Here is a 26,419-nt window from a genome sequence, read left to right on the forward strand (position 1 = left end):
TATTGAACTAAACTCTTAATAGTCGATTTGGAACTTGTTTCAGTTTGTGTATATACTCGCAAATGTAATAATATTTGACTTCAAATGCGGAATAAATGTTTTTTTTTCCTTACTTTCAATACATTTATAGTCATAATACTATCATTCCATAAGAAAGCAGACGACCGAGGGCCATATTCTTTCTGTAAACTGAGTAATCGATGGCCTAAATCATTTTGAATCTCTAGCGAGACGATCAAAAAGAATTTCAAGTGTTAATCAAGCCGATCTTAAAAAATTTTACTATTCATTTTGTTCTTCCAATATTTAACAAATCTGGATGCACCAATACCAAACCAATATCACCGGATAATATATATTCAGGTATATATGTTTCATGTGAATAATACTACTTATAAAGCCTTCTTATTAATTACTAGTAGTTGATAATTGCTTCATTTTAATTTCATTCCTTTTAATTTATATGTTGTGCAAATAGAATAATCTAATAGATCAGCTATTAGATGATCATATGAATTGAAGTTACATTGGCCAAATCTGGTGATCAGCAATCATGCCCTAAATGCCCTTATAGTTTCCATGGTTGTCGAAGTTGGAGAACTCTAGAGGTGAAGTTCCCTGCTCCGTGATTTTCCCAGTGGTTGAAGAAGAACAAAACAAACATGTCTTTTCTTGAGCAAACTATGGCTTTTTTTCATTGAAAGGCAAGCAATTTTTGTATCATGCGTTTTGTGTTTGTGCTTCATGGAAGGCCTTGCGAAGAGCGATGTACTTGTCGATTAACTTGTCATGAGGAGGCAAGGTTTCTTTGATTATGGGAGCATTTGAGAAGTCATGAATCCATCCAAATAACAATGGAAATCGCTCGCGATCGATCAATGTTGTGTGAGTGATTTCTTCAAAAATACATGTCAAGTTTGCAAGCCAACCCAATGTGATGTCTGAGTACCCAATTGTATCTCCATTGAAGAATTTCTTCCCCTTCAATTGTTCTTCTAAGTAGTTGAAGTTGTCAGTAGTAGCAGTAAAGGCTTCCTCTTGTTCCTTGCCTTCTTTGATGAAAGCATCCCACATTGAAGGCAAAATCTTCATCGAAGAGAAAAATGAAAAGCAATGTACAAACAAGGCTAGAGACCATTTATATATAATATAAGCATATATAAATGATGGTTGGATTGAGGTTTTAATTACCTTGTCCACACCAAAGCTGGCCCAAAAGCGAGCCATGGCTCTCTGAAGAGGGTCTTGAGGCAACAGAGGGTTTTGCTTCCAAGTCTCTTCAATGTATTCGAGAATAACAAGTGATTCCACAACTGGGTTTCCATTGTGGACAAGTACAGGAACTTTTTTATAGATTGGATTGTAATTGAGAAGTAAAGAACTCTTGTTGGAGATATCTTCATCTGCGTAATCATATTTGATCCCCTTCAATTTAAGTGCCCATACAATCCTCAGACCAAAAATACTCGACCATGTCTTGAACAGCTTCACTTCTTCAGCCATGACACTACTGTTTTAGGGTTTTTATCCTACTTGGGTTCATATATATATATATAGCCCTTATATTTATGCTATTCACATTAGACAAAGCTTGATTTGAACAGGCGGTTTTTACTATGTGATGTGTGGTTTAGTTCTCTCTCTCTCTATATATATATAAGATTATTTGTTGTTTCAAAATATTTTTTGGACGGCTGGCTGGCTCTTGCCATGGTGCTTGAGGAGAATTGGCCGGCCTAGCTAGCTAATTTACAAGAAAGAAAGATACAAAAAGTGACGTGCTATGCATATATACTTGGAACCAACTATAGATGTCAATGTATTGTTAATTAATCTATTCATTGCATACAAAGATGTTATATTCTCAAAGATTTTAGAAATACAAGTCTTTTAACTTTTGTATCACACTTTCCTCCATAAAGGGGAATCCTTGTGATGTTTGGAGAGAACGGCATGCCATTTGTTTCCATTAACAAAAACTGAGTCATGAAAAGGAAATGCGATATCATGGGCCTCGAACCATGGGCCGATTAAGCTGCCACCGGATAATCAACACCACCAGCAGGTGACAGATCTAGGATCCAAACTCATTGGGCCACAACTAGGCAACGTCATCGAAATTTTTTTTAGATTATTTATATGACATTAAGATAATAACTAACAATAATTTCAAACAACAAAACATTACATCTTTATTTATCATAACTGCTCTCTGCTAGTTTTCGTATTCTAAAAACATTCTATGACAACATTATTAATAATAGTTCTTAATAATAGTTCCAAGTAATTGTGTTTCTAGAAACCCTTTTTCTATGATACATACAAGATAATCATTTAAAAATTGATCACTCATCCGATTGCTGCGCAAACCAAAATCATAGTCCGAGTCAATGAGTCTCTTGAAATGATTCTCCTTGATATGCAGTCATAGCACAGCTTGGTCTGTTCATTGCTCCATTTGTTGCAGTCACTATTAGCATGATTCACCACCGGAACCGAATTTGTGATCCAGAATGTGTCATTCTTGTACTGAAACCCACATTCACTGGGTGGTCATACTGCGTATAAGAAAGATGACTAGTCTTGGTATTGTTGGATCTAATACTTTGGCAAACTGAGGATTTAATCGAACAAGTCTCTTTAATCGACCGCTGAGATTGTATATCTTGGCGAATGAAAAGGTCAAGAGACTGAAAGCAATAGAGGCACCAGCACTTGACACAGATGGTGCTTCCAAGAATTGTTATCGGTTAACATAAAACAAACCAAACCAATTATTGATGCCCAGCACACAAAATCCCAGTATTAATGGATCATCAAGAATTATTGGCCGGGCACAGGGTGACTGCGTGGATTTGATGAAAGATTCGTCTCAAAAAGGACAAGGAGGAACAGAAAACTAAAAGGCACTGATTCAGGAACAAGAAAGTCATATTTTAACACAATATTTAGGGCAAGTTTTTTTTTTTTTTCTTCTGGGTGGGGGAATTGAATGTTGGATTGTTTTGATATATCTATGTAGAGTGGATCCGATGAACTTTAGTTTGCAGTAATTGAGTTTAAATGAAATTAGAATTCTAATACTTGAGGTATTATACATCCTTGGGTTTTTGTTTAGTGAGTTTTAATGAAATTAGAATTCTAAATCAATCTATTAGTATTTAGTATTATCAGAGTTATTTTAATAAATTTTTCTAATATAAAATTTGTTTGATGTCTGATTATATTTATTAATTAACAATACTAAAAAAATTATTATGAAATAAATAAATGAATAATAATATTCATTCAAGCATTTCTCCGCACAATAAGTTCTTACAGGCTTAAAACCATATATATATATTATTGCTAAAGTTATCAACTTTGAGATTCCATATACACAAATTCATAGTCAAACCAAAGTTATTACATGGAGTGTGCATGACCCTTAAGTTATATTTAAGAAGATTATCTAATTAAACAACTCAGAAACATAAATTAAAAACATGAAGAAGTCTATATCATCCTTGCATTGGTGATGGCCATGGTGTTGATATGTGTGAGATGTATCTCTTGTGGAAGGAGATTGTACTTTATTCTAAGATTCTCAAGGATTTTTTTCAATTCAAGAACAAGTTCTGACCTTCTAAGGCTCTTCTCTCCATAGTTTTGATGGTTTATGGTGTGTTGAATACACAGAACCATCTTCATCTTGTCCAAATTCTCAATCTCCTTTACTAGCACCGAGTGTTTTGAGCTCCAATGCTTTGGTTTGCTCTCTATGTATCTGTAGATATTGGTTCAATCAAATTAGTCGGCAGTTTAATTTTCAAAGCATGCATATACTTAACTTATAAATAACTTAATTAGTCGTAAGTTTTATGAGAGGAATCGCTTACGCTTGTATGGCCTTTTTTAGGGCATTAACATCATCAATGGGGGTTGAGACATCAATGGTGAATTCAACAGTATCTCCCATATCTGGGCTTCTTCTAAAATTGCTGATGGGTTTTGTAAGAAGAACCGAGTTCGGATAATATATCTTCTCCATATCGTATCGTAGAAAAACTGTTGTCAAAATGTTCATTTCTTCTACTATCATCTAGACAGGAAAAAGAAAATGATCAAGGAAATCATTTAATTAGATTACTAAAATTATACATCAACCGAGGTAGTTAAGGCATATTTTCGAATTGGGTGGTACCCAAATTCGAGCCCCCACAACCCCTTATCTACCCAAAAAAATAAGACTAGTGACTTACTTGTACGCCATCAATAACGCAACGATCACCGACATCGAAAGGGTGCATGACGAAGACAAAGATGATGGATTCGAATATAGTTTTGCATGTGTTTTGAAACACAAACCCTAAAAGTAGTAGCTGAGATGTGACGACGAAGACGACCTTGGTGGTGGCCAAACCCATCACAAGAAGTGAAACAACCACGATGATAATGCTTACAAGCGCGCTCGCTAGCTTGTGAAGCTGCTGCACAGCCGTCTTGGTATCGTTCAGGGAATGTGCCAATGCTTTACGTTCAATGTAAGTTTGTGCCTACCAAATACCAAAGCAATCAAATCTTTCTTACAATAAACATGAGCCAGAGGCATGCATGAAGTGAAAGTATATATATAATAAATATATACCACCCAGTTCCGAAAAGAAGATTTAGAGATTCTTCCGGTCTCGAGAGCTCCTTCAAAGAGAGGAAATATGGTATGAACCTCGTCGTTCTTCAAAAACCTTAGAAGATCCTCCCCTTCTATGCTCCTATATCAAGGAAATAGTTAGTTTATTACCTTCTTTTTTTAATTTTGGAGTAAAAAAAGCACATGCAATTTTGTACGATCTTCTTGTTTACAATGATATTAGTAGCACAAAAAGTAATACACATACATGCATGTTTTAGTTTGTATAAATAAACTAATGAGAGTTGGCTGAGCTGACAATTGATTGAGTTAGGTATATATGTGTTCAAAGTTCGATTTCAATCACAAGCGTAAACTTTTTGGTCTATTTCAAGTCAAGACTCATAAGTAGTTGAAGTAGGGGCAGACACAGAATTTAAAATCAGGGTGGGTAAAGCCAAACATAGTAGGTCTATTTCAAGTCAAGACTCATAAGTAGTTAAAGTAGAGGAGACGCAGAATTTTGAATAGGGTGGACAAAGCCTAACACAGTTCAGAGGCTGGGTTTACAGAGTGGGCAAAAACTGCTGAACTGAGCCAAATGGTTACAAGCCTACAATTACATCTAGGTTGAGCCAGATTACCAACCTATAATTACACCTGTGCTGTACCACACACTTTGTCCAATAAATGGACTACACACTGAAGTGAAGGATCGGACCACACAATTTTTTCAATAAATGGTGCCACTGACTAAGTGCATACATTGCTGAAGTGGAGGAGAGGGCCACTAGTAGACTATTATATTGCAAAAATATAATAACGTGTAAAAAATTCATTCTTTGTTGAATATGTGTCCCTAATTCACTTGAAATGTGAAACAATTTGATAATTAATTGTTTCTTTTTTATAATGAATTACATAATATCCATGTATGTAATTTGTCACAAATCCAACGTATGTACTAATTCTCAAATTGTTTTCCAAACACACCTATATATCGATGGTACACGTGTAATCAATCTAGAGAGGAACTTCTCTTTTGGTTTGTTCGTTTACTCCCCTAATCATCAAGATGGGGACTAGTTGTACCCTCAAGTTAACCAAAAAACCCAAAAAAACCTCAATCTAACCACACTCCACTTGACCTTACCACATCTTGTTTCCCTCATTCCCTTCATCATCCTTCTTCCCCAAAACGTTAAAGCTCTCTTCTAAACCCTAAAACTCTCCAAAGGAACAAGAGGCCTGCTATATTTCAATGTTTCAGCTCTCTAAATTCATCGTCTCTGCCGTCAATGAACAATAAGAATCCCATAAAATCCAATAGCAGAGATGGGTTTGCTAGTCCGTTTTCAGAGCTATGGCTATACAACACAATGACCAAAAAGAAGGATCTTTTCAAGCCCCAAGTGGACACTAAGGTCGGAATGTCTGTATGTGGCGTCACAGCGTATGATCTTAGTCATCTTGGTGTTTGAGAAGGATTTGAAGTGGTGGCGTTTGAGAAGGATTTGAGACTGATTGCAAACCTGCGACTGAGATTTGAAGCCATTGGAGCACTGCTAAGGATTTCCATGCTGATATGCTACCAAGATCTGAAGCGTCAACCTTTTCAGTTGTCGAAACTGAACTGATTTTCCAGCTAGGGTTAAGGCGTGTAGATTGTATTTTTTAGAAAAAACTGAAATTGAGATGTCCTCATAAATGTTATGTTTTTTGTATGGATTTATTTATTAAGAATGGGGTGTACTTAATTAAGTAAGGAGTGCAAATAGTCTTCATCAATCATCAAACAAAAACTACTATTTAAAAAAAAAAAAAACTTACTTTGCACCATGCTTGGCAACATGCTTGAAAATCCTCTGAGCACAATTCCTAGCCTCCCACTCGCTGAGAATCTCAGATTCACCGCCGGTGAACTCATCCACCATCCTTGAAATGGTGGTTAATCCTGAAGATCTAATGTAGTTCACAAGCCTCTTAACGTTCCAAGCACTTGGCCTACTTTCCATGCTCAACTTCTTCAACTTCTCCATGTCAATCCTTCTCGACCCAAATCGCTTAGACCTCGTCGCCAACAAGGCGTGGCGATCCCTTAGCCTCGCAGGCATCGACTTCGACTCTAGGAAGAGCCTCTTATGCGGTTGTTCCCTCTCTGCCTCGTCGAGAGGTGGACCGGAGAGTGTATCAAGAATGTAATGGTGAAATACACTCTCCTTCATGCGATCAAAGAATGTAGTCACATGAAAAGATGAGGCAAGAACTTTAACAAGCAAGATTTTTAGTAACCAAATTGTGGCACCAACAAAGATAGCTATTAGTGCAAGAAAAACTCCTCTGAGGACCCTATTGTGTTTGTGACTATTTGGGAACATGAGCATCCAAGCTACCACAACAAGCCCTAACCAGGCACAATTTTGGAAACTCTTACGGAGCCCGTAGACGAAGTAGAGTACTTTCTCTCTTAGCATGAAGTTGCGCTCGATTAGGAACACAAGAAATGCTACAACCCAACCAGAGAGAAGGCGGCCGCAGAAGACTACCATGACCATCAAGCACCATTTCCATATCTTCAACCCCCAAACCACTTTGATCTTGAGTGTGTTTAGGGTCAAAGAGCATGTCAAGCAAGTCATGATGATTAGAAACAATGTCCATTCAATCAAGGCCCTCTTATTGATCTTTCTCTTCCTTTTTTTGCTATCCTTGGCTTGCTCTCCATGTTCTTCTTCATATTTCTCAAACCATTCTTCTTCTTCGTCGGTGGAGGAGGATTCTTCTTGTGGGTTTAAGGGTTCGAGTTCTTCAGATTTGAGAATGATTTTGCCTTCAAGAGGATAGTTGATCTCAGCAAAACGGGACTTGGGTTTGGAGAAGTTGAGGCGGCGAAGGGTTTTGGTTTTTGTTGGGGTCTGGGAGGGCAGTGATTGATTGGTATGGTCTTCATGATCAGAGGGTGGTAGTTTGGGTTTGAAGGTTTGATGTTCCATGTTGAGAACCACATGATCTGTGTTGGATTTGTGATAGTCATGGTCTTGAGCCTCCATGAAGGCAGAATTACACACAATGGAAGAAACGAGAGAAGACGACCAGTGAATGCAGTTTCTGCTGAAGCAAGTGAAAAAGAAAGAAAGCAATAGACAGAAAAACAGAGAGGAGAAAAAGCAAGCACTAGGCTTCCACCTTGAACTGGCAAGCCACAAATGGTTATAATAGCACATCATTACAGTTAATTGACTAATCAATCATGAAAAGAAGAGTAACAAACAAAATTAATTTAAGAAATAAGAAATCGTTTCTAGCAACATTTTTAATGTTCTGAGATCCCTTAGCCATAACCGAAAGCAGATCACTTCAGTAAATTGGACAGGTTAGCCAATATGAACGTTCCACTGATTATGGAAGATCATAGAACCTTAATTTATTGTAAGAATGTTTGTCTAAGTAAATTATTGTACTGACCATGGCACAACTCAAGGCACAAAAACTCAGCTTATCTTTTCACAAAAGCAAAAATGTATCAGATAGTGGAGCTTATAATGGCCACCTGTATTCCATCTCTATGAAGAGGACTGATAACATAAATAAACGTTTTTTTCTTTGTCATTTCCAGCAGTACTTGTCTCTAAGTTTAGATTTTTCCCTTTTCTGAAAAATATACGTATTACAGAAGAACGAGGCAGAGAAATACAATTACAGTAGGAGAGAAATCAGATTAAATACATTAGTAGTCGAAGGATCCCTTTATACCTTCTAGGCTCTCTCCCAGAGATAACCTGCAAATACAGCGAAGATAGATGAGGAACAATCTCCAGACTACTAAAAGCAAGTACGACATCGAGTTCTCTAAAAGAGATTCAAAGAGGGTATTATCTCAGTAGGATGTATGAGCCAGCCAATCAATTTTCAACAAAAGAACAAGTAAGCCTAAGGCATGCAAACAGCCTAGCAGATGTGTACTGTGCTATACACTCAGCACCACAAGTTCTCTCAATAAACTCGCACCCTATCCCTCGTAGAAATTGTTAGAAATCGCCAGGCAAAATGTTTCTTAGGATTATGACTAAAAAAAGTCTCTTACAGAGAAAACAGAAAGGTAAAAAAGAAGCATAAGGTCAACAAATGTCAAAAAGTTATATTTTTCATCATTCTAAAAACTTGGAGAGAAATTAGCTGCTTCTAAAAACCCCACTCACATCGGTGGATATGCCACTGCACACTAGTATGATTACATCGGCATAGTGGAAAAACTTGATCACTTTTTGATCCTCTCTCTTTTAAGACTGGACAGCATTTTGCAGGTACAATTCACTTTGATTATAACTTCAAAATGTGTTCAAAGAAGATACAAAGAAGCATAAAGTCAATCATTGTCTAAAGGTTAAATTCTTCGTCATACTAAATACATGGGAATTTAGCAGTTCTTAACTGCCCTTCTCACTTTTATGGGTTACTAGCCCACACAACTTCATATTTATTGCATCTACAGAGTAGAAACACTTTATCACCTTTAGGTCCGTGTTCAGACAATGCAATCTGGAGGATGCATCAATAGTAAACATATCAAAGTCACTAATGTATAGTGAAGGAAACAACAAGAACCAAACAACCAAAAGGAACAGTACAAACCAAATAACCACAAGGAATATCAGCAGGTAAGGTTTATAATCATAAATGTCAGAATAGTGCTCCACTCAAATTCATCACATGCAGAGAGCCCAAATAGGTGTCAAGCTTTGTCACATTGACGTGATGCTCAGCATTGCAAATTGAAAAGGTTCAGCAGAGGATGTCGGGAAATATTTAACTTCATCTTTTGTTATGATTGAGTAAGCTTTTACTTGTTAAAGGACCTGATAAGTTTGTTAGAGCTTCTAAACGAGCCACAGATGATGTAGTAGTTATCAAATGATAACCATGTCCAAGTTTTTCTTTTCATAGAAGTGCATAGTAGCTCCGTCATATTATGAGGAAAATGAGGTGTGTAACATTATAACATAATCCATAGAGGCTCTCTGAGTGGATACTGTTATATCCAAATTGCAATTAAGCAACAACACCACAGTTAAAAGGATCACTCTACTCTATTCAAAGATATTTTCTCCCCTGGATGAGGATTTGAGCCCTTCCCTTAGAAAGGGTCGTGAGGAGCTCCATCAAAGATGCAAGCAATAACATAATGAAATTTCTTTTGCCAAAAATATTTAACATGCTAGATACTAATGTTTTCTGTCCATCTACTAGATTGCAGAATTATATGACAAAAGTCAGGAAGATACCTCCTTTTTTAAAAAATTTGTTATATCCGTAGTAGATATATGTCGTGCACACAAAAATATTTATGATTTTGGTCGATGTACTAAATTATTCAACAGGCTTGCACAGAGGTCTAATCAGGTTCGAGATTAGAATTAATTCCTCAGTTAGCCAAGACACAAACCCTGAACTGAGAAGGTGCCAAATAGCTGACCTAACAGAAGTACACAAACACATTTAGACTCCATCTTGAAAATGGTAAAGGGCTCCATCTGTAGCTGCATATTAAGAAGTTAAGAATTGATTTCCTTATTCGTGCAAAATCATATTTGCAACAAGAACCTCAATTTACTTGTAAAATTTCCTGTAAACTTTTTACCCAGCTTGCCCACTTCTGCAAGTGACATGGACTTCACAAGATATAGGAAAAACCCTAACAACCCAATCCCAAAACCAGAACCTAGGATTGCAGGATAGCACTGCAAATAAACTTGTTTTTTGCGTAGGCCTTTATATATATATATATGTTTAAAAAGAAATTTATTAGGGCACCAAGGGGTGCAACCAAAAGATTACAAAAAGGCCAATGATATTCACACTGAAAAAGTGCAATTTACTTGCCAAGTTCACAGCCACAACAAAAGTCATGTTTATATTTTTTTAGCCATGCATTTCCAATGAAATGATGAGTATGTTAGTCCATAATGACCCATTATAACACCCTTATGCCTTATAATGCTTCAGGCCAAATCATCTTATTCGAAGTGCAATATTTCCCATTGCATAGAAAGAAACCATCTTAAAAAAACCATTGAAGTGCATTTCCATTGGCCATCAGTTAGTGATAACTCAGACTTCACTCCTTGACCATCTAAAATATGGCGACTTTCCCATTGATTTACACGCTATAGAAGTATTTGTTTCCTCATGTATACTAACAAGATCAACTAATATAGGTTTGATATAGGTCATATCCTAGCTCCTGATTTGCAAGTACAGTCCACACCCCAGATAACGGGATATCGCATCCCATACATCAACACAACAAGAAATAACAAACACCATGTTGTTTGAAGACCTATGCCGAAAACAACATGGTGAGAAAAAGGAATAAGTTCCTTTCCTACACAAAGCCTGGCATCATTTCTGTTTACCCTGAGGCAAATATTTCCTAACAATGAAACATATGAAATCAATTTACCAAACAAACATCTCAAAAGAACACCAACATAACACCAACAGACATTAAACATTTCAACACGCCATGAAGTAAAGGCAAACAAGACCTTACTCCCACATATTATGTGAAAAGATAGAATTGAACTTGTGTCTTCTAGGTTGCACCCTGCAGCTCTACCGCTGGGCCATAGAAATACAAAAAAAATACAGAGGAAGTTATTTCACTTACTTATGCATACAGTACTTGTACTCTTGACTGCGAACAAAGTCTTTTTCTCCTTCTTCAAGCTGGACAAAGAACAATTTCCCAAAATCAAAATAACAGATTATGCAATGGCAAATATACTCATTCCTTGCCAATACAAGAAGATGTTATAAAATTCATCTTACCGGATCACTTTCATAGACAAGCTCATAACATTGTGGAGAAAGGCAACGTAATGCACAATTCTCCTTCGCTACCGATGAAGATTTACACTTCAGACCCCACAATCCGCTATTCCCAATCATAAGCATAAAAAAATGTAATAGACAGACAAATAAGAACAAACTAGGGAATTTCCACAAAACACAAGCACAATGAAATTCTTAAACAGACATTCATTTGTCTTCTGAAACAACACTACAAGCTCGATTTAGTACTAGTCACAAAAAAAAAAGAACGAAATCAAAAGTAGGAAAATTTAATTTTTCAAAATCTTCATAGATATATTCAGCGGCACAAATTGTAATTATGAGAGAGTTACCTCTCTATATCGGCATAACAATCCATCTTCTTCTGCCTGACCTCGGAGTCCTGTGATTCTCCCAAAATACAAACAACAACAAGATTTCATCAGAAGCACAATACTGAAAAGGTTGAATAGGGAGAGAGAAATCGACTTACAGAGATTGGGCGGCGAGACTTGGCGAGAAGGGTAGGAGTAACAGACAACAAACAGAAGCAAATCACGAGAATTGAATTCGAACGACTCATCTCGATTAGAAATCAAATTTAATTTTCTCCCTCTGGAATTCAGATTTCAGACTCCCTGAGTCTGGACCTTCTTCTTTCTTTTCTTTTCTTTTTTCTCTCTCACTCAGCAATCCAGATGGACGTAGACGTTCTTGCCAAGGACACTGGTTGAGTTTTATTTTATTAAAAAATAAAAAGTTCCTGCTCAATTTTTTTATTCCGTCCCAATATCTTCAAATTCTCATTTTTACGCTACGGCTTTTCAAAATTTACATTTCATCCTCGTACCGTTGTTTGATTTTTATTTTATACTCATACTTATAAATATTTATGAGAAATTAAAAAATACAAACAAAAATAAATATTTCACAGCTTATAAGCTCTGACAAACGGATTCAGTTGTTTATTTTTTAAAGTCTGCGAAGAATAAACCTTGATCAGTATTGAAAATCAAATTACAGATTTTATCAAATTGCCTCATGCATCAGCCTTGGTTCCAATATTTAGATCCAGTGAATGCTAGCCAAAGTACTTTTCAAACAGTTGTTTAGATATTGCAAGGGCATCTCCTTTGGCCTTCACTGGGTAAGTCTCCATGCCAGTCTGCCAATTGTTTGAATACAATATCCATTCTTTCCTCCATTCCTCCAACTTGAAGTTTTCATTCTCTTTCAAGCTTTTTGTCATATGACCGAAATACGTCGAAGCTCGAGGAAGATAGTAGTCTTCAAGTAGCCCACTCCAAAACTTGTTTGCTAATCCATGACAACAAGAGAGAAATTTCACATCCATAACAGAAACGCCATACGCGTTACAGGTAAATGGTCATGAATAATGGTTATCAAGAAAGGATGACCATACCATAATCGTGAAGCTTGCTCTGGACCGCGTCTGTGTTATCATACCACATTGTCACTTGTGTTCTTGCATTCCATTCATACTGAAGGAGCAAACACATTCATCAGAAAAAGTTCCGGATCATAAGTTCTCAAGAGAAATGAAATATATGTTCTTACCTGTCTCAACTCACTAGGATTTGCAGCCAGATTTTTTGCGCTTTCAAGCCAGGTTCCAAGGAGAAAATTATCATCAGAAGCAAGAAGTACATCAATATCTTTTACAAGTTGAACAAATTTTTGGCTGTGAAGGTCTAAAGCTTTTACATCCTTTCTTCGAAACGCCATCACAGCATCTGTATATACTTGGTTTGCTAGCTTTGAGAATGCTTGACGAGTTAAATCAACCAAGTCGTATCTGCCAAAATACCACGCATAAGTAAAACCTTCCACTTTCTTTATCACCAATCGCGATGAAACATAAAATCTACAAACGAAAAATATTAAAAGCACAATAGGGTGAAATTGGTCATTAATGCGACCAGGCTCAATAAGCATGGATGCTCAATGGCAAAATAAACTTCCAATCTAGGCTGGCTGTGATCGGCAGAACTGGCAGAATAAACACGAAGACAGCAGAACTTGTCATAATACCTATATGTTGGGCTTCCAGCAAGACTGCTTCCAGCATCAAGGAATAGCTGTAAGGCCATTATCACATCCTGCGTAGAATACCATAAATGTGCCTGAGGTAAATCAGCACCTGTTTCTTGAGATAAAAATCTTCTTTTTCCGGGTAGTGTTAGGAGCATAGGCATCTGGTTCTCTTTCGGTAAGTTCGATTTAGAATTTACCGAAGGATCCCAGTCAGGAAATTTAACTATAAAATCAGTATTGTGATCCTGCAAGAAATCAAAAGGCCATGTTAATGGTATTTTAGGTGCAATTCTGTCCTTGATTATGCTGTCCTATATTTATTGAACAACAAAGTGGCTGGCATAGCAACTTGAAATAATTACATTTATAGAGTCAAAAGGATGCTCTATTTTAACATCAACACCTTCCATAGAAGCAAAATATACTGTAAAGCAGAGATAGAAATACATCTCTCAATCAATACAGCCGACTACCATGAGGGAAGAAAAGGTCAAAACAAAGGAGAAGAACAAAAGAAGTTTATCAAGTAAATGCGGCATGGGAAGTACATCGATGGTCATCATGTGGCAATCCCTGTACAACTGAAATTGCAGCAGGAGACAGTAACGAAAACTTCCAGCAGCAAAAAAATACAACACCACCCTATGACCACCGAGCAACCTCATAGAAGTTACCAGCCGCCTGCTGGCCCTGCTCCTAGCCTCTCTAAATTCTTAGAAATGAGGCAAGATGTTCTAATGTTGAAAAATCAGCTAACCTCGCAAAACCAGTTGTTCTACATGCATTGTTGAGGGGAATTCCAAAATATAGGGAAGCTCGACAATTACTATTGAGCCCATATTTCGTTACTGAACAGTCTAACAATCTAGCATGGAGCAAAAGTAGTTTATGCCAGGCAAGCTGCAATGCAATGGTCAAAGACTTTTAACTACTTAAGGTTGAAGAGAAACTGCCAATAGTACTGTGGAAGAATGTATGAAAAAATTATGCAAACAAAGACTAATCATCTAAAACATACAGCGATTCCATCCGTACAATTGTAAACTGTGTGATAGAGAATTTCCCAAGCTGCCTCAGCTTGATGAACTGCTTTACCATAGCGTCTACGTGAATAGGACTTCAGCCATTCCTACAAAAGCAACAAGTTTAAATTTAACTTATAACATAAAATCAACTATGATAATCATTGCACAATTCATATGCCCTATCTTCTAATTTAGCTAACTTTCTTGCATCCTTTTCCTGTCGAAGAGAAAAGGGGAGAGAAACTGATGAAGATAGAACTAAAAATTTCACGTTAGGTTGCATCATGCATGACATTGCTCAACAATAGTACCCTTTATGAGGTTTGCTTTCAATTAACCAGCCAAGAGCACTCTACTTTGGAAATCAAGAAATCCTTTGTCTAAGAATTCGTAGATTGGAGTCATCTGTAGCCACTAATAATATAAATTTTGCTATTGACCATCAAAAACCTCATGTTGGATGACGTTAACAGAGAAGCAACGAAGGAAAAAAGTCAGTGATACAGGAGAGAAGAAGAATGTATATGACTAATAGTAGTTTACAACTGAAGCCTCCCTCTTTCATGAACAACCCAACATCACCCTCCATGGCCCTGATGATGATCAACTACATAGATTATTTTACATGATGACAAAAGAAACCAACATTCCACTTTTTCCCGTCTAAAGTGCATCATATATCAGCTTAAACGCAATTCTTTTTGGATGGAATGAATTCCAAACATTTTATCACCCACCATCGGGGCTCGAATGCATGATCAGCATAAAACATAAGTAGAAGAATTAAATTCTTAGATTAGCTTAAAAAGTCTTCTTGCTGCACATACGATCCTCTAAGACCTCTCCAAATTCATAGAATAATCACCGCTACATCTATATTGGGGATGCTAGTTTTCAAGAAGGCCATTGGAATGCTATTATCAATCATTCCGGCAGACAAAAAAATGTTTAGCTTCTTCAGTTTATTGAGAATTGAGATCTAAGCAGGGGTGACTATACATCCATCACCTTTTCAACGCAAACTTTTGGAAGTTACCCAAATGACTTAATTACAGTTATTCAGTGAACAACAAATAAAAAAATTTTACAAGACTTCTATTCTCACTTCTTCCATTGAAGAATTCTCTATCCCATAACATAACTTCATTCGAAATGGAGCTTACCCTGTCAATGAGAAACTTTAAGGCCTAATTTTCCTTCCACTCAGTCAATTAGCCCGTTAAACATAACATTGAGCTTACCCGCTATTACAACCCTTCGATTTTATCCACAATATATTATAAAACATAATATCTTAGCCTTGCCATTTAAATTTTCAACTTCTTCCTAACTTCTGATTCATAGCAGTAGCATCCATATTCAGGTTATGCTTCTGAAATGTTATTAAATTATACATAAAGCAATTGCAAGAACGTTTCAGAAGTATCTGTCACTAACTGTTAGCGAAGTTCACAAAAGAACTTAAATTTGTGCTTCTGCATTACTCAAAATATAAAAGTTTAAAGTTGGAATGACTCACTAAGGAAATGGTCAAAACACCATCACTACAAAATCTAAAGATATTTTCCTATGTTATTTTTTTGGAAAACTTTCAAGTTTAACAAAAAATCAGAAAATAATAAGCTGAAAAAATGTATTTTATTGGAAATGAAAAAAAAAAAAATCCAAATTAGGTTTAACCTAATTGCATGTTTAGATTATGGTAGTTACCAGAACTTGAACTTTCTCAGCACGAAATGCCATTTCAGACATCAGCTCGTACACAACTGAATTATGCTCTATTCCTTCCATGCACATGCCAACACCAACCTACATGATAAATACAGGAGTCACATGTGATCCTGTTTTAAGCTAGTAATAGACATGAGCCAGAATGCTTTGCAAATATAAAAATATTGTTAAATAAGCCTTCGTTCAAATGCTATTGAATTAAGTTATGATACACAGCTGAAGTGTGCTAAGTAATTCAAATGTCAGGAGCAGATATCATTCATATTATGAGTGTGTGCATATCTATATTTCACTCTTTGAACACTATACAATGCTAGTGTGTCCAAAAGAAAAATATCTTTCTATATTTAAACCTAAGAATAAAATGAATTTCATAGACAATAACTATTGTCATGAAAAACCCTTGCCGCACCATGGTTGAGTTTTCACTGACTCGAGCATCAACAGGTCCTGAAGAAATTGAATCAAGTAAGCCGTACATTTCAAGATTTCCACCAAAATTATGCAGCATACACCTGGTGTATAATTAGATATTTTAGCAAACAAAAACAATGAGAGGGAAGTTTCAATCATATAAAAGAGAGAAAAGGTAAAATTAAGGACTTATTATGGAAGCATAGGGCAATTCGTCAACAAAAGAGATAATCACCAGACATAAGGGGTGCCATAAAATTGTGCGGAAGTCTTCCATATCGGTTTGACATCAGCAAATAGATCAAGAACTATCATATTTCCAAATGGAACAGAATGTAGAAGGGCCTGCATGTTTGAAATTAAATGATGAAATTTATAGCATGAATCACATGTCCATGACCAATAAAGGGCCTGTAAAAAACAGAATACTGATACAGTGAGAAAAACTAAAAGAGACTATAAACTAAATATTCTCATTGAATCTTCAGTTCGCCAATCGCCCCATTCAAGAATGAAATATTATATAAAAGTTTTCAATATATTCCACCTCGCGGGGTTGATAACAATTGTTGAGTGATCAACTAGAAAGAACACAATAAGTTGAGGGGCATGGAAATGACACAACAAAAACACTAACAGTATTTAGAAATGTAGGAAGCATACTACCAGGACACAGAAACACCTGTTTGTGTGTGTAGATAAAATAAGCATGTAAGGGGAGTGGCTTTTTTCCTAATTTCTCAAATCCTGGCTGAGGTTGAAAATGGCATTTTCCCAGAAGCAAAACTATTTGATCATTAACCTATCAACTATATCCGACAAACTTCTAGTTTCCATTAAAGGGCACAGACAAGTGTTGATTGATCTGAAAGCCTTCCTGATCCGGCTTTAGAATGCAAAAGATGTTTGACCAATTTTAGATAATGGGGCAAAAGAGGTGCGTGGTTCAGAACCAAAGGGAATATATCAGTATGTTTACCTAAAATATATTCATGCATGGAAATCCATCATAATCAAAACAAGGACGGTATAGCACACTAATTGTTGCCTTATGTAAGTTCATACTTTCATTTGTGGTGGTTTCCAGAAGTCAGAGTCTGAGTAGAAGAGCCAACCCTGCACATCAGTCGAAGTGTCAAAACAGAAAAACTTAGTATAGTTCCTATAGTATAATTGAGATTGTGAGATATTAATATATACATACTTGCATATATATGAGGATAAAGAAGAAGAGGATAAATATATTCTATAAATCCTTAAAGGAACTACAGCAACAGGAGTAAGCAACATTTTAAAAAGAAGATGAGACATGTCATGCAAATATCCGAAAGAACTCTTAAAAGCAACACCTTAAAATAAAATTCAACGCATTTAAATTGACTTCATCAAAAAGAGATCATGCCCACATGAGCAATATCTTTTTTTCCAGTTTGAGAGATGTAATAGCAATTATTTTGCAGGACCTAAATTTTCAATGAACTGTCAGATAAGTATAAACATATCTGGTGACAAAAGTCTTGGAAGTCATACGTTGTCATTCCTGGAAGTCAGTCAATAAAAATAAGAAGATAATAGTTCTCAAAAAATATGCTTGATAACAACAAAAATCCCCTATCAAATTATATGTGATAACTGGAGACACTTTTTGATGGTTTAAGATTCTAGAATATTTCCAACATGTACCGCTACAATTTTCTAAATCGATATTCAATTTTGTTTTATATGCTATAACAGTGTTAAATGCTACTTTGTTCACAGTTGACTAATCCTCAACTCTTTTGTATTTTTTCTCTATTCATTTTGAAATATCACAGGTAGTGAACATCTATAAAGATGCCAACACTAGTCCCATAATGGCATTCATCAGCAGAGCTGTGCCGGAAACACCAAACAAGTAAGCAAGTGTTTCGGGTTACACATTCTCTAATTTAGAGAGAAGGAAAGAGGGAAGAACAAGGAAAACTTAGGCTACATAGATATCTGAAGCACATGCAATAAAAAGGTAAAATCTTAAACAATCCGGTAACTTTCACCGTAATAAAATTTATTTTTAATTTTCATAGAGGAACATACTTGCATTAACCACACAGCATCTTTGTCACCTTTTGACATTGCTTTATAAACTGCAGCTCCAAGGGATGAGATATATGTTGTATCATCTGTAGGTGGAGAATTTTCATTGAATGTATCGCTGCAGAAAATAAATTCACATGCAATTAGAAATCCCTATTAGTAAGAACGGTTGTAACAACTAAGAGGAATAAAGAACAAGAAGTGCCAAATACTAGCCACATTTCACTCTAGTTAAAGCAAGCGAAGGAAGCAGGTAACGCGATGCTAAGGTAGGGAAAAAATGGAACCAAACGGATAACATAAAACATAATGCCTTCTCTGTTCAGATAAGTCACAATTGGATCTTGTTTTAAGGACCACATTCATAAGCCAACTGTGACAGAGCATTGCCCAACTGCTGAAGCTTCTGGAGCACTGCCCAACTGCTGAAGCTTCTGGAGCATTGCTCAACAGCTCAAGCTTTGTGTGCATCTTGAAGTGGGATCATATTGTAGAATACGCATTCTACTGCTATTTGGACATGAGTTTGAGATGCTTCATTTATACGAAAAAATACATAGCTTTAGTCCATCTGGACAAGTTAGGTTTGAAAAAACCCCTTAAGCTTCATACTTTTAGATTTAGATATGGAGCCTAATCACTTATTTTTATTTGTTGTGATCAAACATAAGGAGGTTGCACGCAATGAAGAGGAGTTATAAATCCCATGCTTTTAGGGCAAAAGCACCTAAAAGGAGAGTAAAAACTCCCAAGGAACAACGATGACTAGGACAACTGGACAAGTGATGACTAGGAACCATCCAACAAACTAAAGCCACAAGAATTCATAACATTTAAGAAGGGTCACGGCAATAACTTCAATAACTGATGAGATCGCGAGATTGCTCAAAATATAATGGGGAACCTCAACATGAAAAATTTATCGAGAACTTTATTTCACCACATAAACTATCAACCATGTAGGTAATATATTAAGGTCACGAAAGCAAGATGTATTATAAAATACCAGTTGTAGATGTCTGTCACATCCCCATATTCTGCAGACAGAAACAAAACGCTTATTAAACAAATGGAACCCCAACATTTATTATAAAAACAAAAAGGGAACCCAAAGAAAGGAAGAACAGAAATTTTATTTTTTTTTTTGCGGGTTGGGGGGAGTTGGAGAGAGTATGGGAACTACTTAAACCACAGAAGGAAAATACTTTATGATAAGATTTAACGTACAAAATATTGTGTTACCAGTCAAGCAGTGAAATCAGCTTTTGTAAGGGGAAAACAAAAACAAAAAGAAGAGGAGGAGAGAGTCTCAGTCAACTAAACTTGAATAACTAGTGTAGAAGTAATTATAAAATCAATGAGTGTGGAACTGTAGACCATCCTTTTCTTACAAATAATCACATTCTGCTATGGTCCCCACACAGCAAGAACAGCACCAAAAAAAATTATTAAAAAAGTGATCCTTGTCGATTGTCACGAAACAAAACTCAGCTTGGGAACTTAAAGGGAAGTTTAATTATAATATTTTAGTTACACACCATACATTAACAGAAACATATTCTATATAATCATAGGCCTTCCAATATAGTCAAACCAATGATAATTATAAACTCCATTGATATCTATGCTACATGTAAAGGTATTTTAAGACCAAAAAAGACGACTATTTTATCAATAAAAAGTCAATAAGTCCTGTATGACATAAATTTTGCTTTTGATTGCCAATTGCAGGAAAATAGCAGCAGTGATTAAAGGAAAAAAATTTTCCAATAGAATAGGGATAACTGAAAAGGCACAAAAAACAATAAATTGTCCAGATTATCTCAAAAAATCACACCATTGATTTTTGCTGCCATAGACTTGATAAAAAAAACTGCAATCAACCACGATCATTCGTAAATAATTAATCGGCATAAACCCCACCTTTAATTTGTTGTCGAATGAAAGCCTCCCCAATTTCAATAAATAGAGGGTCAGATGGATCCAGCAGGTAAGTACAGCACCAACGAGGATCACCATTCACAGTATTCCTAATAAGAATTGACAATCCAAGTAATTCATGGAACAACTAATGAATAAAATATATTTGGTTCTGATGGACCATATATAGACACATGGAAAAGTATTATGTACAACAGTAATGTACATTCCCAGTCGCCAAGTCTTGTGGAGTGACTTTAAAATATGACTGACCAATAATAATTTACATCAGAACATGTAAGTGTTTACCAGTCGCCAAGTCTTGTTATACTAGCCGCAGGAAAGATATTCTTCAAAGCTGCTGGAACATTACCAGAGAATGATGGCAACACTGGAACAGATAAGATTTCACATTTATCAGCCACTTCATTAAATAAACTGAAAATTTGCTAAAAATCCCATAGCTTTGAAATAGACCCTGCAATATTTTTGAGAAAGAATGCAAATGCTTCACCTGATGTGTGAAAGCAGGACGCAACATTGAGATTCTAAATGATAAGGACCACTCCGGTTATAAAACTCAACTATACCTGGTGTCATGCCTAGCTCTAGCATCCGAGAGAGGATCCGTTTCTGCAAATCCAATTGCTGATTTAACCAGTTTTGTGATAAAGGGCCACCCCACCTGCAATTTTGTTAAATTTACGTTGTATAAAACAGAAGTACAAAATGAAGATGATAAAACAAAAGTACAAAATGAGGAAAACTGTTCCTAAAAGACTGTAAAATTGTGAGTCACCGGAAATAGAGAGAGGCAGAGACAGAGACAGAGACAGAGACAAACAGACACAGACACACAGACAAAGGAAAATCCAACTAAAAAGTATGCAACAAAGATCAGTTACCCTACAGCAAAAAAAAATTAATGCCTCACTGACAAAACTGCCACACAATGGAGGTTGATGAGATACTCATGTAGCACCAAGACTAACTAGATTCTTTTCTGTATATCTTATTTGATGTATCAAAGGTCCACATTACTTTCCATTAGACCATTTTTCTTTCTCATACAAGTTTTTGTTCAATATTGCTCTACCGGGATGAAGAGAAAAGCACAAGCTGGTGTAAAAGGGCTGCCCCTTTTTTTCATCATTTATTGTGTAGCTAGAGGGGCACACAGCAATTAGACAACAAAATTTTTAATCAGATTTGGCTGCATAATTGGAATCACCAAGCACATCAGGAAGCTAAACTTCAGTAAGAAGACAGAAACAGGAGATTCGTATATCTCATGGTCCTTAGAGGCTCACAGACTTCATGTGGAAGTACATAAATATTAAAGCATCCACAGTGACAAATAATTTTCTTGATGAAGAGTCATTTTGAGAAGAAAAATAATCAGTTGAAGCTATACCAAAGAGCTCAAGTGATGTGCAAAACAAATCCTAAGCATGGATTTTCAACTATAATAATAACAACAAAGAGGGATTACTTCGTGATCCATGTACTAGAACTATGAACCAAAGAAGCAAGATTGTGATACAACATTACCTACCCATGTAAATTTCCCATGCGGGCCCATGCAAGGAAGGCAGGTCCACCAAAGAAATCATTCAACTCTTCAGTGGTAATATTGAAACCCTGCCAGCACAAGATGCTAGTCACCGGCTACTAACAAGAAGGAAAACTAAACCAAGTACATGCAGAATTGCAAGTCTAGAACTAGTACATATGAATCACAACTCCCACTCATAAAAATGAATCAAGTTAGTACACAGAATCCCGACTTTATAATTGGTCAGACATCAACTGGGACACAACCACTATAGTTTCAAGAGAAGAACAGGCATGCAAGGCTACAAATACCAACAGATAAAGAAAGCCTGAGCCAAAACCTTAGCGGAGAAATCCATCAGTTTTCAGGTGTTGCAATATGCCACCTGCCGAGGTCTAGTATCACACATATGACATATCGGCATCTCCAGAAAGAAATAGCGTTAAAAAGCTACCCAAATATGTACAAAGCAATTCCTAGTATATTTAAGAAACTAAGAAAAAAACAATACGAATCATTTTTTCGTAACCATGGCATGCATAAACTAAGCATTGATCATGATCATGAATATATCAAAATTGTAAGCAGGATGACACAGGATAATTATACCATATATATCTACTTTGGAATTCTACTTTAGTGACAAAGTTTCATAAATAAGAACAGAAAACATGGTGGACATGTAAAGATTGCTATACTGATAATGCTATTTGGCCTGTTTCAACCCAACCATGTATTTATTTGGCCTACTTGAAGTAGATGGCCTCAATGTATCCACAACATTCTATAAACTCAAAGTTAATTTTCAGCACTTAACTTAGCAATTCTATCAAGTTAGAGTTGATTCACTTATTTGCAAGCTATCGAAAACGTGTAAATTCTATGAGATGAGAAGCGTGCCTTTTGAGATTAGCCAAGACATCAGCGAGAACTCACCAAAAAAACTTTCTGCCAAATGGTTTCTTGCCCAGTGAATGCCAAAGGCAGATTAATCCCTTGAAGAGCCATCCAATCTATCTCCTTCTCCCATCTTTCCCAATCCCACCAAACATAGGAATCTGCATAAATGATTATTGTAATATCAAGAGATATCCGCACTTCAGGAGTAACGTTACGTAAATTTGTCTCCCCCCCCCCCCCAAAAAAAAAATAAAAAAATCCTTGAGATGATAGTGGCAGCACGTTTGCATTCAAGGACTATTGCGACTTGTTAAAGGTCTAGTGCTTTGATTAAGCACATAGCTCTTTTGTTAAACTTAAATCATCCTATAGTAAAAAAGTAACAGCTTTTATCACTTCAGCCAATTGTTGAGGAATTCAAATGGAGAAAAACAAAGAGATGTAGTCATTATAGTCCCACATAGATTTTTAAAAAATATTCGAATATGGCAATAAGGATCAGATAGAGAGTGATGAAGGCTTGGTACTTACAGCTGGACGTAACAACATTTTGATAATAGTTCCATGGTATTGGACGTTGAATCATCACCCCTTCCTCTCTAACAAGAGGCATTGATCCTGGCTTGGGAACTGAAGCCGTCTGAACGCCACCAGTCTTATCCCATGAGACATGTGCACCACACCAATACTTTAAATACCAATGGAGGCCAGATACAATTTCAACTGCTGTGGCTCCTTTAATTCTAAGAGAAATTTTTTTATCTTTGATAAGTAAAACTCGCATTCATTAGAAAAGAGGAATGTAGAGAAAATTTAGAAACACCAATATCCTTCTCTGATACAGTACAAACAAATCGATTCACAAATAACTGATACAGGCGAGTATGTGGCCCAGTGGTAGAATTGTAAGGGTGTAACCTAAAGGTCACATGTTTAAAACCTGATAATTTGGCATACTTGTATGCTGGTTATAAGCAGTAAAAGACAACATTAACCAAACTATACTTCAGGGCTTCATTGACTCAAACCTATCAAGCCAAGAAAAGAAAGATGATCCTGTAACTTGTTTGATAGACAAAAGATAAACTGGCATGACGCCAAAATTCTTAAAGAACTGCATATCACAGAAATACTTGTCGAAGTTGTAAAATCCAAAAAGTTGATTGAATATTCTGGACTGAACAATTAGGTACTACTTCTCAATAAGAGTCAAGTTCTACATACATTATCTCGGGCCCTTTTTGGCTAGATTTCTTGGAATTCTTGATCAAGAAGCAACTGCGACTGCCACAAACATCCTGATAAAATCAGAGTAGACACAGCCAGTAGCAACCGATGGGTTAGATTACAATAAAAGTAAATATGCAGTTAGGGATGGACAAGAAATGCTGCAAAGTTACTTTTGCAATCAAGAACTACTACAAACAGATGCATTACCATGTACAGCAGCCATTTTTCTAGAAAAGGGAAGCAAAAACCCTCCTTTCAATGCTTTCAGAGTGAATGATTTAATTATCCAACCAAATTATCATAATAAATGAAGATAGTATTGAACTCCCAAACCCCCTAGAGAAGACAAATAAAAAAATGAAACCTGTCACTGTTAATTTGATTAAGTAATGAGGGAAGAGAGGAATAAGAAAAGTAAATTTTAAATAACATCTTTGACATAGCAAAGCACACACCCACATGAACTTAAGCACTCAGAGAGAAAGCAGATAAAGTAATCCCACAAAAGACATATTTATTGGCAAGTAATTATGCAAAAAGAGCGCTAAGGGGATGGTTTCTGAATGCATAAGAAGTTCCAACTAGAAGAAATAGGAAAAAGAAAAACATGTGGCATTCTTGGAGACTCTATTAGGCCTAATATAGAGTCTTTAATCTTTATCATCACTAGACTCTACATTCTTTTTCCGCTTCTCTCATTTCTCAGCAATTAAAGAAATCATTCAAGAACCAAACATTCAAATCCATTGAAGTTACAGTAGAAAGTAAGCAGTACATACTAAAATTGGAAAAGCTCCAACACACAATTGAATGATAAAAACACTTCTTTTTTTTTTTGTTAAGTGAATGATAAAAACACAACAAAAGGAAATTTATAAGAAATAATATATTCAAAGGGTAAACACCATGGTCCATGGCTCTAATGTGGAACGGTCGAACCTAAAACTGGTCAAATGGGTAGAAAGCAATCTTCTGAGCATATGTCTCGCCAAAGGATTATTGAACGATGACCTTTGAGAACTCAAAATACACAGACGACGAAAAAAACTCTATAGCGTTTCCAGTAGGAAACCCACAAGAAATCAAAACTAACAGTACGCAGAGTCAAACCCACAATTGAATTTTCGATAAAAAAAAATAGAAGCAAGGTACGGAAAACATAGTCCAGTAGTGAACACCTTGGATACAATCCTGAACTCAAAACTGGTTAGGTGGGTAGGAAGCAATCTTTTGAGAACACCTCTAGCCGCAGATTCTTGAACTGAAGCAGATAGCCGTTGAGAATCCAAACGGTTAAGCAAAGCCTCCAATGGTTGCTGATTCGATAGAGATAGTGGCAATACTGTAAAAATCAAAATCAAGAACAGAGAATAGAAGGTAGGCATGGTTTTGGTTAATTTGAATTGTTGTAAGGCAGAGAAGAGAGAACGAGGAGGCAAATTTGTTGAGGTCAATCTCTGTTCAAACGACAAAAATTGGAACACATTTGAGAGTGATTTCTTGCAGTAAGGGAATAAATACAACAAAAAGTTACGCTTGGCATGCTGACCCTATTTTATTTTATTTTTTTGGAGGATAAATAATTATAATTGATAATAAAATTTTCATAAAAAATACTTTTTAAAAAAAAATGTATTTTATATCACTTTATTATTTATAACCTTGTTCTTATAGCAAATGATAGCCGCTAAAAGGGTGGGGTGTTAAAATGGACATGTCCCAAAAAAAAAAGGGTGAAATGTCATATGACTTTAGGGTACGGTTAAATAGAAGACTGTTTTTGTTAAATACAACACAATAATTTTTTGGACAATAATATCACTTTACAAAATGATTAAAAAGTACATACTTAAATTTTAATATAAAAAAGAATTTGATGTTGTTAAATATAGTCCTAAAGAGTTCCACTATTACTAACGGACAGTCGCACACTCTCTCTTCTATGTTGAAACTCTATATTATACGTGTTCATATGTTTATTTATAGACAATGAGATGCTTGTATACATGAACTTTGATGAGGTTACTTGTTTATGCTTATTTTACAATGATTGAATGAATTATGACACTTATCGTG

General features: G+C 36.0%; 4 protein-coding genes across 4 annotated transcripts; all 4 read right to left on the bottom strand.

Annotated features, from left to right (window-relative positions):
- Positions 1–720: 720 nt before the first annotated feature.
- Positions 721–1,506, bottom strand: LOC119979783 (probable glutathione S-transferase). Its single transcript, XM_038822417.1, has 2 exons — positions 1,192–1,506; positions 721–1,086 (listed from the first exon to the last, which is right to left on the bottom strand). The coding sequence occupies exons 1-2, from the start codon at positions 1,501–1,503 to the stop codon at positions 721–723; spliced, it is 678 nt and encodes a 225-aa protein (XP_038678345.1). The 5' UTR covers positions 1,504–1,506.
- Positions 1,507–3,330: 1,824 nt separating this feature from the next.
- On the bottom strand, positions 3,331–7,775 carry LOC120016718 (mechanosensitive ion channel protein 10-like). Its single transcript, XM_038869621.1, has 5 exons — positions 6,440–7,775; positions 4,628–4,751; positions 4,242–4,535; positions 3,879–4,081; positions 3,331–3,766 (listed from the first exon to the last, which is right to left on the bottom strand). The coding sequence occupies exons 1-5, from the start codon at positions 7,657–7,659 to the stop codon at positions 3,496–3,498; spliced, it is 2,112 nt and encodes a 703-aa protein (XP_038725549.1). The 5' UTR covers positions 7,660–7,775; the 3' UTR covers positions 3,331–3,495.
- A 365-nt stretch (positions 7,776–8,140) lies between these two features.
- On the bottom strand, positions 8,141–12,150 carry LOC120016719. Its single transcript, XM_038869623.1, has 5 exons — positions 11,934–12,150; positions 11,794–11,843; positions 11,438–11,543; positions 11,277–11,335; positions 8,141–8,388 (listed from the first exon to the last, which is right to left on the bottom strand). Exons 1-5 carry the CDS (start codon positions 12,021–12,023, stop codon positions 8,337–8,339), a joined length of 357 nt encoding a protein of 118 aa, XP_038725551.1. The 5' UTR covers positions 12,024–12,150; the 3' UTR covers positions 8,141–8,336.
- A 198-nt stretch (positions 12,151–12,348) lies between these two features.
- On the bottom strand, positions 12,349–25,855 carry LOC120016717 (alpha-N-acetylglucosaminidase). Its single transcript, XM_038869620.1, has 19 exons — positions 25,522–25,855; positions 24,338–24,411; positions 23,645–23,856; positions 23,150–23,271; positions 22,214–22,299; positions 21,249–21,343; positions 20,968–21,049; positions 20,662–20,768; positions 19,745–19,775; positions 18,739–18,856; positions 17,731–17,781; positions 16,901–17,010; positions 16,664–16,766; positions 16,231–16,329; positions 14,514–14,624; positions 13,493–13,740; positions 13,019–13,256; positions 12,864–12,942; positions 12,349–12,757 (listed from the first exon to the last, which is right to left on the bottom strand). The coding sequence occupies exons 1-19, from the start codon at positions 25,726–25,728 to the stop codon at positions 12,522–12,524; spliced, it is 2,409 nt and encodes an 802-aa protein (XP_038725548.1). The 5' UTR covers positions 25,729–25,855; the 3' UTR covers positions 12,349–12,521.
- Between the last annotated feature and the right edge of the window lie 564 nt (positions 25,856–26,419).

This window comes from Tripterygium wilfordii, chromosome 15 (assembly GCF_013401445.1).
Source record: "Tripterygium wilfordii isolate XIE 37 chromosome 15, ASM1340144v1, whole genome shotgun sequence".
In the NCBI taxonomy this organism is placed as follows: domain Eukaryota; kingdom Viridiplantae; phylum Streptophyta; class Magnoliopsida; order Celastrales; family Celastraceae; genus Tripterygium; species Tripterygium wilfordii.